The sequence below is a fragment of the Microtus ochrogaster genome, chromosome 22, assembly GCF_000317375.1.
Source record: "Microtus ochrogaster isolate Prairie Vole_2 chromosome 22, MicOch1.0, whole genome shotgun sequence".
NCBI lineage: Eukaryota > Metazoa > Chordata > Mammalia > Rodentia > Cricetidae > Microtus > Microtus ochrogaster.
The window spans coordinates 17,791,894-17,804,045 of record NC_022023.1 but is presented as its reverse complement, the minus strand read 5'-3'; the positions used below and the strand labels follow the sequence as shown (position 1 = coordinate 17,804,045).

The 12,152-nt window shown below is 44.5% G+C and overlaps 1 protein-coding gene across 1 annotated transcript in view; it reads left to right on the top strand.

Moving 5' to 3' along the window:
- Agbl1 (ATP/GTP binding protein like 1) overlaps positions 1–12,152 on the top strand; it is a 703,551-nt gene that overhangs the window by 64,236 nt on the left and 627,163 nt on the right. The window contains exon 6 of the mRNA XM_013350206.2: positions 3,714–3,751. Coding sequence (XP_013205660.2) covers positions 3,714–3,751 — 38 coding nt within the window. The remainder of the gene's footprint in view (positions 1–3,713; positions 3,752–12,152) is intronic.

The window sequence follows — 12,152 nt, the reverse complement described above, 5'->3', positions numbered from 1 at the left end:
CACACACACACACACACACACACACACACACACACACACACACACGCGCACACAAACTAAATGTTTCTCAGGTCATTAATATATTACATTCTGCTCCAATATATTTTATTAAAAATCTAAGAAATTAAAAAAAAACCTAAAAAACTGATTTTTAAAACCAACCACCCAGCCACAGATTGAAGTTTGAGAAAGCATTGGACCTAAGCCATCTAGTAACTTTTATTTTCTAAGCTAAATAGCCCCCCACCACCCCACCCCTGTTCCCTGCCCAGGTCCCACTCCACTACTTTCCCTGTTGTGCATTCTCTCACCCCTAGGGGTCTCCTTCCTTGAGTGGTGTTGACTTTTTTTTTTTCTAACACTCTGCTCTGCTTTTGGTTAAATTTTCTTGAAGCTGTTCATTCTGAAGGCTGCAGATACTGTAGCTCTTGTAGAAATTAGTAAGTACACATTCCCACCTCTAAGAGCCCTCCTCTAACTAGTGTCAGCTGGCGTTCCCACAGAGTATTGTGAGCTCAGCATGTCCTAAATGAAAGCCATTGTTTTCTCTAAACGATATGACTGCCCTTCTTAGTCACCTAGTGGCTTTCTTATCCTTAGATCTACCTGGGCAAATATTGTAGGCCGTCCCTCAGCTCCTTCCTTTCTCTTGTTTTCTGTAACAATGTTTCGTGAATAATAATGTTCGTCTTAGTTTTCCATCACTGACATCATACTTTTTAATTAAAAGCAAATGGATAATGTCTCACTATTTAAAGGATTTGAATTCCTTATACCATCAGACTTTGGCCTTATGTATGACCTCCATCATTTTCTCCTAAGTATGCTCTTTGTAAGACTAACTAAATGTAGATTCCCAAACCATGACCTTCAAAGCAATAAATCCTCCCGTGTGCCTCAGGAATCAGCTTCATTTGGACTTCAACACTGACCATGTCATATAATGTCACCGTCCGGGATCATATTTATTTGCTATACTGTCATGCTATTTGATACGGTCTGGAGAATTAAGATCTGGAGTCATCGCTAATGTCCCTGTCAACAACCAAAGAATGACCAAGCCCATTGGTTCATGGTCAAGCATTGATTAGCATGCTTTCATGTACATATGAGGATTTGTTAACATGGGATTCTGATCCATTGGCTCAGGGAACAGGCCTGAGACTCTGCATTTCTTCTAGACTCCCAACAAATGTCAGGCAGCAGGCCAAGACCCACATGTTGAGCAGCAAGACTCTAATTTTCTTACAGTCCCTCCTATCTCCTCCTCTACTCTGCCCCCAGAGCCAATTGTCTTGTGTCTTTTCCCAAGGTGAAAGGGTTCTGCAAATCAGTCTCACTGGGTTGTTTGTCCCTGCACACCTGGTCAGTGAGCTGAGGCTAGGTTAGGTGCCCTGTTTTAATATTCATCATGTTTTCCCCATCCCATGCTTTTGTTCTTCCCCTCCCCTCTCACCTGCTTTGGCTGTTCTGTCTTGCTATGTAAGGTTCTTTGCTGTGTTATGGCCAACAGGAACTTGTTGGTCCCATACTCTTAGATTTACCAGACTCTAATACAATGAGCGGAATAAACCTCTGCTCTCTCTAAGTTATAAAGTCTCATGTGTTTTGACATAGGAACAGAAAATAGATCAAGATGTATACAGAGGAAAACCCTGGCTTAGAGAGCACCACAACATGAATCTTGGAGGAATGCTGTTCTTTTTAAGAATAGATATAGTATGTACTCACTCATACGTGGTTTCTAGACATAAAGCAAGGAAAAACCAACCTATAGTTTACAACCCCAGAGACCCTAGACACCAAAGAAGACTCTGAGAGACAAACATGGATCTACATAGGAAGGAGAAAAAGACAAGATCTCCTGAGTAAATTGGAAGCATGGGGGTCACAGGAGAGGGTAGAAAAGGGGAAGGGGGGAGCGGAGAAAAATGTATAGCTCAATAAAAAATAATGATAAGAATAGATATAGTACATATGATCCTTGTAACTTATGTTAAGGCCTATCAAGCATTGATGTGTTCCCATCACCTCTGAAGATAGGGGAAATGGGCCCTAGGGATTAGAATGCCCTTCCTAGGTTACACACACAAGTGAATAAACCTGTGCCCCAAACAGGACTTCTTTCCTCCACCTGTCCTACAGAATCTCCCGTTGCTCAATTTCTTACCTTACCATGATCTTGGCAGTCTGTTCTCTGATATTGAAAACAGAGTCAGCAGTATTAAGAGGGTAAATGAATGAGAACATGTAAGCGACTACAATAGAAACAAAGCATTTGAGAGACAGGTGCCTCTCCTGTCTCCAGGACTCCTGCAACAGCGAAAGGCTGCGACTCACGGCCCCAGTGCATACTCACAGCAGAGACATCACTCAGCTCAGTGAAACTGGTCCAGGAAAGTCATGAGACAGTGGGGCCAGATTCCACTGAGAGATTTCCCCATTGTCTCTCATAGCCATCTTTTTTTTTTTTTCCGATTCAATCTTTGGCTTCTGCAACCCTACTGTTAACAGCTCCATGGATATGGGCAAAATCCAGGTGCTACAGAACAAAGAACCTATGTTAAATGGCACAAAAAGGGAATGGGAAGATGTGGAAGTAGCCCAGTCTTTAGAGGAAAGAGAAGAGCAGCCAGATGAACCTCCCCCAAACAGATGAGGAGAGAAGGGGAGCACGTAAGTCTGAAGGCAGGAGAGGTTTGAGAATATTCCAGCAAGGCACCTACCCCACTGGATTACCAGCCTGGCGGATAGGGACCACAGTGATTAGAGCTCCTCAGGTGCATGTGAGGATTTGTTAGATCAGGATTCTAATTCAAGAGGTCAGGGGTCAGTTGGAGAGTCTACATGTCTTTTTGGGTCTCAGCAAATGTGAGGTTGTAGGTAGAGACCCACACCCTGAACAGCATGGGTGATAAAACCTCCATGTACCATCCTGGAACCCTGCCCTCATTATCTCATCTAATTTCAGTCACGCCTCTATAGCCTCAAATTCATATGCCACGGATGGAGGAATAAAGTCTCCAGTAAATAAGCTTTGGAAGATGCATTCAAAGGATAGCAGCGGGGTTTTGCATATTCTCCGATTTTGGGAAAAAACTGAAGGGTCACTAAGAAGTGGAACAAGAGATGTTTTTATTTGCCTCGAGTTTTTGCTGCAAAGGTTTTGAAATTCTTTTGTGGGCAAAAGCAATGGTCTTCCATCCTAAGGAAACAGCTTCTCCTTCAGATGTGTGCATGTTTCCCAGTGTGTCCCCAGAGGCACGAGTGGTTCAGGAAGTTTGCTCTGAATTGCTCTGTTCCCCGTGCCTCCTCACTTCTTTCCTCCCAATCAACCTCCTGAGTCTCCACATGTTTTCAGGTACAAATCAGGAAACTGACAAGTACACAGGATAGTATGAGCAGTGGTTAAAAAAACAAAAGAAGAACACCGTGCAAAGAAGTTGGTGGGAGGTGGGAAGCTATGGGGGGGGGAGGATATTTTCAGCAGCAGAGGGACCTCTGAGACCCATTTGGAAGACAGACACCTCACTTAATGTGATTTCTACATTTATGCCTCTTTAATGGTCAGCGGAGATCAATAGACTGCCTTCTACGTGGTTAATAATGAGTCTGATAGGTGGCGGCAATGAACATGCTACCTATGGGGTCTGTGGGCTAATAGAGAGAGAGCATTGAACACTGACTTTTCACCTTTCTTTCTCTCTCCCCAGGGCAGCCACTGAAGTTCTGGCAGCATTGCTGAAATCCAGTAAGCATCCTTTTAAAAGAGGGGTTATCTCTTCCCATTTTTGTGTTTTTTGTGAAAGCGACTCTTTTGTTCCATGGCTCCATTCTGACCTGTGAGGAAATAGAGAGCTGGGTCCCACGTCAATTGGAGAAAGAAGAGAATATAGTGGCTGTGGGAAAGAGAGTGACTTTACCTCCACGTGGGCGTGTCCACTTATAACATATGACCATTAGTGTTGAGTGTCAAGTTGACTGACTCTGGAATCACCTGAGGGAAAAGTCTCTTGGCATGCTGATGAGGGAGTATCATAACTGAATGAATTGAGGTGGGGAGGTCTGGCCAATATGGGTGCCACCAATACTAGTGAGATCGTTTATTGCTCTCTGCTTCCTGGCTGTGGCTGTAACACGGTCTGGGCTTCAAGCTCCTGGCGCCTTGATTTCTCTGCCATAATGAGCTGTACCTTGAACTGCGAGCCAAGATAAACCTTTTCTCCCTTGAGTTGCTTCTGTCTGAGTATGTTATCACAACAAGAAAAGTAGCTAAGACAAAGACAGCTTTCCCAACAAGGGAAGTAAATTGTCTATTGCCACCCTGGGGACTCTTCCATTCCTTAAGACACAGGGAGCAGCCCTTCAGTATTACTAGAATAAATCCCTGCCTGTGGGGCTGTCCAGTAAAAGGAAAGACTATCACTGGGTATGTAGCAGATTCTTGCAGTTGGTTTTTAACTTAGCTCATGACTTTATGTGCTCGGGTAGGTAGGGTGTGGGGAATCACTTGGACAATGTAGATGTTGCTAAGTTTCTTTCTTTCATTTTTTATTAAAAAGTTATTTCTTTCCTCAGCTATGTGGGTGATGGAAAAGAATAGCTTGGAGGGTCTGAATTATTGTGAGATTTCTTTCTTTTTTTTGCCTCATAGCCTTAGCCTAATTACATTGGGAGTCAATTTCACGTGTGCAATATAATAGACGATATGATGCACTTGGGAGTGAAATCTTGGCTTAATGTTTTTATTCCTCCCCTCCTTACTGCTTCATCTGTTTTAATTTGGCACCTTGGAAACCAAGTTCTTCAATAGTGATATTTGTTTCTCTATAGGGAGCCCGAGGCCTGTGGGTAACAGGTGAACTTTAATAAAACTTATAAATAAATAAATAAATAAATAAAAATAAAAGCCATTCTTTCTCCACCAACCATACATCTCTGTCAACCAGAAGCATGGAGAGAAAGCCAAAACACATGCTGTTTCCTTTTATAGACTGGAGAGAGAGAAAAAAAAATGAATCTTGAATTCATTTGGTTGATTGGAACTTCATACCGCGTCCAAGCCTGCCCACAAACACAGCTTTGAAACATGCGGTAGACTAAAGACAGTGAGAGCAGACTGGGGAGGGGAGAGAGGGAGTCTGCGGAGTTCCTAAGATGGAAAGATGTTGCTTGTGCTTTCTGGGGAGGGGCATTGGCTCTTTAGAGTGGCATTAGTACAAGTTTAATGTCTTGATTCTCATGATGGCACTTGGTGTCATTCTCTGCTCTAATGCTTTGTGTCTGACATAGCAGGTTAGGGATGTGAAGGAGAGGAGCATTGCCCATTGGGCTAACAGATGAATACCTTGCTTTGGGATACTAGCTTTCTTCTGAGTCCTCTTAGCCCAGCTTTAGCAATGGAAAACTTGATGTTCCCTTGGAAGGGAGCCATGAGTGCTAAGCAGGGCCATCTTACCTCCAACATACAGACCCATTTAGCCCTTCAGCTTGAAGTTAGGAGCCCTTTCATAATATGTACCTCTGATGTGAAAAATCGGAAATTAATCAATCTCACCTTCCTCAACTTTGGTGATAAGGATCCTGGTATCTTGAACTAGGAGAAGACCATAGTATGTACGAATATGAACAGACTCATTTACACAAGGCGGCTAGATTTTCTGCACACTGGCTGTGCTTAGTAAGTTGAACCTGCAGTGGCGTGGGGCTTTCTAACTTACGGTCTTCTTTTAGAGCAGTGGTCTTCAGCCTTCCTAAGGTTGACTCTTTACTACAGTTCCTCTTGCTGTGCTGACCCCCCAACCATAAAATTCCTTCATTGGTACTTCACACCTGTAGTTTTGCTACTATTACAAATCAGAATGTATCTGTGTTTTCTGATGGTCTTAGGCAGCCCCTGGGAAAGGATTGTTTAGTCCCCAAGGAGTGGGGGTCACATCCCTCAGACTGAGAACCACTGTTTTAGAGGCTGGCTCTGATTCATGTGCCCTGCAGGATCTTCCTTCCATCACCGGTGAGGCGCTGCTGCCTTCCGCTCCCATGGGGCTTTCCTGCCTCAGCGCTGACGCCACTATACCGAAGTTGCTTTGGTCCTTGTCTCTCAGCAGAAGCTTTTAAGGGACAGGGGTCATCTACATTGATCCATGTGTTTCTTGTAGCAGCACAACAAAGCTGAAAGTACATATTTGTTGATTACAATTAATTGAATGATTTGTGACATTTACCCACACGAAATAGTGCGATTGCTCCCTATAACCTAAATCCAACAATCTATGCCTAGAACCAATGGTCTTAGCATTTGTACTTCTAATCCCTATTTACTCTACGAATAGACTGTCAGGGAACCAAAAGTCTGCTGTCTCCCACACATAATGCAGGCTTTCCTGTCCCATTAGGAAGACACATGGGGTTATCTGCTAATTCTGCTGAGCTGTCCATATGAGTCTTTGCCTGGGTCTTTGGGTGTTTGTACCACGAGAGAGTTGGACCAGAGGCTCTCTGATATTCTCCTTTTACTAAATACGCAGCCTTCATTTATATCAGGCTCTCAGCCTTGGCACCACTGGCACTTGGGATTCAATATTTCTTTCTTGTTAGGATCTGTTCTATGCATTGCGGACTATTTAGCGACACCCCTGATCTCTGTGTATGAGGACCTGGCATTGTGTTTAGATGTAGCCACCCACCCACCCAGGGGGAATAAAAGCTGCTCTCTTTAGAGAGCCACTAGCGCCTATTGGTACACACACGAGCTGAAATCTACCCAAAGTTTCAAAGGATCCTTCCCCAGATACCTCTCCTGGCACTTCATAAATGTTTTCATCTTTCATAATTGATCTATGATTCCCCAGCACCAGGCATCATTCCTGTGCATTCATAAGTGGTAAGGAGCCAGAAGGGGGACCATCATTATGAACATTCACAAATTACTCAGAGGGGAACCTGCTGGGGAAGATTCTGAAAGCATTGGATTAAGGGGAACGGGTAGGTTTCATCATAAGTGGCCACTCTAATGTGTAGGTAGATGGGTTCTGAGATGGTACATGAGCGGAGTTTCTTCAGGTCTTTGGATGTCTTGGGTGTTCCTAGTTACTTTATGATGTCTACATGTCATGTGTAGCTAAACGTGAACGTGGAATGCCTTTTTGCTTGATTTGCAGAGAGTTCCTATCAGTTGAACTTAAATGCGGAGAAGTCAGATTCTGTCTAAAATTCAAACTGCATGTGGCACATCTCTCCTGGAATGCTAGTCCCACTTTAATCGATAAAAGACATGCTTCTTTTAGGTGTCAGCTCTTCTGGCATTGATGTTTACTTGTCGGTGAGTATGAAAGTTGGCAGTTGTAGTTGATCTCAGTAACCGCATCAGAAACAGAGGCCATTGCCCTGTCTAAATAAAACTAGAACAAAATATTTACAGGTCGGGGGTAGTCAGTATTCCTATGACAGTCAATACTAGGAGAGGCTTGGGAAGCTGAGGTCTCCAAGCCGCTATTTATTTGTGGCTGACTGGAGTTGATCACCACTAGTCTCAGAAAAAGCAGGACTTAGAGTTTCAGGAGGCGTGGGCCCTGCCCACAGCAACAACACAGGGAAAGAAAAGAACTTTGGATCATGCTAGCGGGAGTTTACTATTTCTCTTTGGCTCTCTCTCCCGTGGCTGCAGAAAAGGCCAGCACAGGAGATGTGGAAGAGAAACGAGGCAAAAGGTGTCTCAAATCTCTTTCAGTTCCTGGGCAGGCAAATGTTGCTCAGAAGTCAGGCCGCTTGCCCAGTCGTCGCAGCCATTTGACACCCAAAAATGAAGAAAACGTCATTGTGTATTCCAGAGTCCGTTTGTTTCTGCCTTTTAGATCAGGATGGCCTGATCTAAATTCCACATTGTCGCTCCTCAAATCAGGTCTTCTCTATGCTCACGCACGCACACATTCTCCACCAAATGCTCCTGTGCCGAGAACTTGCCTTTTTGTGTTTCATTCTATCCAAAAGCACTTAGCTTTTTATTATCAAAATTTAATAAAGCCTTGATTAAGAAATCACACTACTTCAATTGCTTCTGTTGCTTTTCTCTAACAAGCCAAAACATCTTGTATTGGCTCTCGCTCTGTCTCTCTCTCCTTTTCTCCCTCCCTCCTCTATGCTTTTGCTTCTCTCACGTCTCTCTGCCCTTCTCCCTCTCTTTCTTAGCCCTCTCTTAATATCGTTGTCCCCGCAGCCCCTCCCTCTTTATTTTTCTTTCTTAGCCTCCTTTGTGCACGCATTAACCACGAATGCGTTTATGAACAATTGTGAGCCTGGAAGCAGCCCTTGAATGAGGGGCAGCGACAGGATTATGGTTGATTTGTGCTGACCCCAGGGATGAATCTTCCAAAAATGTCTTGGCATTAACCTTGCTGCCCAGATTTAAAGGTCATCTAATCTTGCCACAGGACAGCCTCTTCTGTCCGGTTCAGGCCCTAAATCTTACTAAGGGACCGAGGAGTCTACTTCATGTGTCCATCTCTCCTCCTTAGGAATTAACAATCAGAAGACTCTGGAAGTTTGCAGACGTTAGGGAATGGGAGGAGGCTGAGAGAAGTCAGCAGAGAAACGCAGAGAAGGAAGGAGGGAGGGGAATACACAAGAGGGTTAATGGGAAGTTTGGCAGAAAGATGAGACTTCTCACAGCCTTTCCTAGTTAATGTTCTGTCTGTCTGGTTCACAGAGGATAGCCTGCAGCAGGGTTACTCCAAAGAACAAGGAAGGAAGGAAGGAAGGAAGGAAGGAAGGAAGGAAGGAAGGAAGGAAGGAAGGAAGGAAGGAAGGGCGGGCAAACCTGGTAAACACAGAGAGTCCTAGCATGGCCAGACAGCCTCGTGCTTAGAATGAACGCCTGCTGTGGCCTGCTGGCTAGCAGTGCAGATGCTAGAGGACTCACTGGCCAGATGATTACCCTACTGCAAAATGCCCAAGATGGGCCAGTTTCAAGATTTACCAAAGATGCTAGGAGTGCTGGCATCTCTTCAGAATGGATGAGTGTTTGAAGATGGTTGATGTTGTGGCTCCCTTGGTCTGGTGGCTATACACAAGTACCAGCAGTTGGTGCAGCCCCGGTTGAACTCATGTGCTTATCCCGTCTTGCACGTAGCCTGTGGCCCTTCCCTCCATGAGGAGTGGCCTGTCTTAACAGACCTGCAACTTCAGATTGCTCAGACATTCTGCTTCCTGCGCCAGTTTCCTAATGGCACTAAAGATGGCCAGACTGTTATAGCTGTAAACCCTTGAATTTTCCTTGTAGTTTTTCAAATGTTTGTTCTTTATTTTCTCTCTGTCTGTCTGTCTGTCTGTCTGTCTGTCTGTCTGTCTGTCTGTCTGTCTCTCTGGTTCACTTGTATCTATAGGCTAGAGATGACCTTCAGAAGCTGTTCCTCAATCACTTTCTATCTTGTTTTCTGAAAGCATCTCTTACTCAACCCAATGCTTGCCCAGTAGGCGAGGTAGCTGGCAGGTGAGTCCCAGGGGTCTGTTTGTCTCTGTCTTCCCAGGATGGGGATGGCAAGCGTGTTCATGACCTCACATTTGGTGTTTCTGTCTGACTTCAGGGTGTTGAGTTGGACTTAGGACCTCATGCCTCACAATGAGTACTTTATAAACCAACTCATCTATCTTCCAAACCCAATCACTTATTTTTTGATTAATTTATAGCAATGTCTGTGTTTATCATGCACAGTATGAAGTGGAATGTGGCACACAGTGGAATGGCTGAGCTAGTTTTTCCTTTTTATTTCCTTCCCTTTCTTTACTTTTCTTTCTTTTTTCTTTGACACATAGTCTCACTCCTTGAGAGCAGGCTGGCCTAGAACTTACTGTGTATCTAGGCTGAACTTGAATTCATGGTCCTCAGATCTCGGCCTCTTCGTGTGGAGATAACAGGCATGGCCTGTCACGCCTTGCCAAAGAAGTGCATTTGCTGAGTGAAGAGCTTAGCCATGTCAATCTAGTTTGCATGTTTCCCCTACAAGGTAACTGAGGGACATCGTTAGAAACATATGGCACCAGAATGCCCTGGAAACTCTTGATTTTCCTTGTTCCTCTCATCCCTGTGGAGGAAAAGTGAGGAGTGGACAGAAGAGGTGAGCCCTGCGGAGCTCTGACAGCCAGCGTCCATGGCTCTTCTCAGATCTCAGCACACGTGCCCCTGTCAGGGGCTGTCTGAGTACCACTCACTTAACCTGTCCCAGTGGAAAGTGGCTCTCAACCTTCCTAATGCTGTGACCCTTTAATGCAGTTCCTCGTGTTGTGGTGACCCCCCAACCATAAAATTATTTCATTGCTACTTCATAACCATAATTTTGCTACTGTTCTGAATTGTAATGTAAATATCTGATATGCAGGATATCTGATATGTGCCCCCCCCAAGGGGTCATGACCCACAGGTTGGGAGCAACTGCTTTACACAGAATGAAACTAGCCATGGTATAATTGGTGATTATGTGCTTTTGCAGGTAAAAATGTCTAACTATTTTCTTCTTGAAGCACTCCCTCAGGAATTGGGCTTCTTTCTACATCTTTATACCTCTTATGGGGCTACATAAGTGGCTCTGCCAATTAATGTTGGATAAGGAGGGAGTCCAGTTTTCTAGAATGTTTCCACTAGGTCTTAGTGATTGTGGTATGTTCATATACCTGATATCTCTTCTACTATGTCTTCTAGGGACGCATGCAATATATGTTGAATATATATATATATATATATATATTCTCCTATATATATATATATATGGAGATGTTTGGATCATATATATATTTGTCACAGAGGGATGTACTGTTGCAACTGGCTTCATATGAAGGCAGCATAGGAAGTTAAATCCATCACCACAGTGCTGGCTTTAAATGACAACACTTGTATTATATCTACCTTTTATTGAGTTCTAAGAATGTCAGACACGGTGGATACGTGTCACCTGAAAAGGAGCTTTTGCCATTCCCATCTTACAAGTGTGGAAACTAAAGTTTGGAAGGCTTAAGGAATCTATCCAGTTAGCAGGCTTCAGGGTTCACCTGGCAGTGAGCTAAGCCCGATGCTGCACCAGGAAGAGATTCCAGAGGCTAGGTCTGCTTAACCCAAAGGAGGTACAACCAGATGCGGAAAGAAAGCTAAGGAAATAGTTTCCAAGTATAAGGGGGTGTGTGTGTGCTATTTTGGAAGATCATGCATTATTTAAGTCAGAAACATTACACGGTCCACTCCACATAACAGTCAAATGAGACATCTCAGATGAGAGATGTCGGAACACTAGTGTGTGTGGGAGGGGCCGTATCTGCAGCTTCGAGGGTGACCATTAGGCAAGGCTGATGAATGAGGACATGAGATACAGGAGCGAGCAGGAACTGGGACGCTTACAGGCTCCTATTACATCATGCCACATTCAATTGGGCATATTCCTCTTTATTTTCTGGGCTCCAAGGCCAGCCTTCTCTGCTAAATTCTTACGTATTTTGCGTAAGCACGTAAACTGTTTTAAAAGTTTAAGTTAAAGGGTTACGCCTATCCCGGTTGTCCCTTTTTCTCCTTCGCGTCCCCAGTCGGACGCTGCGGGTTGTGTGGGCTGAGCAGCAGGCAGTGGCTCCTGTAGTTTCTCTTCCTACCATGTGGTGGGGCTGTTCTTCTAGTTATCTCCACCATTACTAGTCCAATATTTATTTTCGGTGAGTAATTTGTTTATCGGGAGGTTATTTTAATCTAATTTTGGCCGTATTTGCTAGTGCACACTATCTGTGCTTCCCAGCGTTAGCAGCTTGCATGTCTTGAAGGAAATTAGCTGAAGATGGTCTCGGCGGCATTTGCGCGGCCATTATTTAAGTGAGGTGGGAGGAGGCTGCGAGAGAGGAGCCTGGGGTTAGAACTGCGGCTGGAATTTGTAGCCTTCCTAGTGGTGTTAGCGTGATTGAGCAGGATTGACCGAGGGCGGGGGAGTCCGAGTAGCTTTTCTCAGGCTGTCTTTGCCTGACAGCAGCAACGCTTGTAGTTAGGGTCTCTAGTCTCCTAGAACACTGCGGCCACTTGTAAAGGACCTAGATCAGTCCGGAAGGACAACAGTCCTCGAGTTCTGCGCCCTCGGCAGAAGTCCCTCCTTCCGTTTGATGGGATTTTAATGAACTGCTATTGCAAG